This window comes from Penaeus monodon, chromosome 24, assembly GCF_015228065.2.
Source record: "Penaeus monodon isolate SGIC_2016 chromosome 24, NSTDA_Pmon_1, whole genome shotgun sequence".
In the NCBI taxonomy this organism is placed as follows: Eukaryota; Metazoa; Arthropoda; class Malacostraca; order Decapoda; family Penaeidae; genus Penaeus; species Penaeus monodon.
In genome coordinates, this window is record NC_051409.1 from 16,047,539 (window position 1) to 16,047,922 (window position 384).

A 384-nucleotide genomic window follows, 5' to 3' on the forward strand; every position below is an offset into this window, starting at 1 on the left:
ACCCGCCTTATCTGGCACTCACCTGCAACCCCGACAGAATCCAGAAAGCATACTGAATTTCCGAAGTCTTCTGCATCCTATGGCTGTCAGGGAGGGCCTGCGACATGTTGGGCGTGAGGGAGAAGTCGAGCTTGTGGTGGTTGTGCGTTCTGGTGCCGTTCAGGATCATGCCCGTGCAGTCTTTGTTCAGGAGGAACGGCTTAGCGATCATTGGGGAGAGGAAGGCACCGAGGCCGTAGAAAAAGTGGAGGGCCTGTGGGGGAGAGAGAGCGGTAAGGCGAGGGGCAGTTGATAAGAGGAGAGAGTACAGGGAAGAAGTGAGAGGGAGGTGAAACTTTGACTGGCTTCTTGCTGTGTTGATAGCTTTGTTAATGGTGGTAGAGA

The 384-nt window shown here is 54.2% G+C and overlaps 1 protein-coding gene across 1 annotated transcript in view; it reads right to left on the reverse strand.

Moving 5' to 3' along the window:
* The window catches only part of LOC119588993 (major facilitator superfamily domain-containing protein 4A-like), a gene marked incomplete at its 5' end in the record, with an annotated part of 28,487 nt that overhangs the window by 25,195 nt on the left and 2,908 nt on the right, over positions 1-384 (reverse strand). The window contains 1 exon segment of the mRNA XM_037937593.1: positions 23-253. Within this exon segment, the coding sequence (XP_037793521.1) occupies positions 23-253 (231 nt within the window).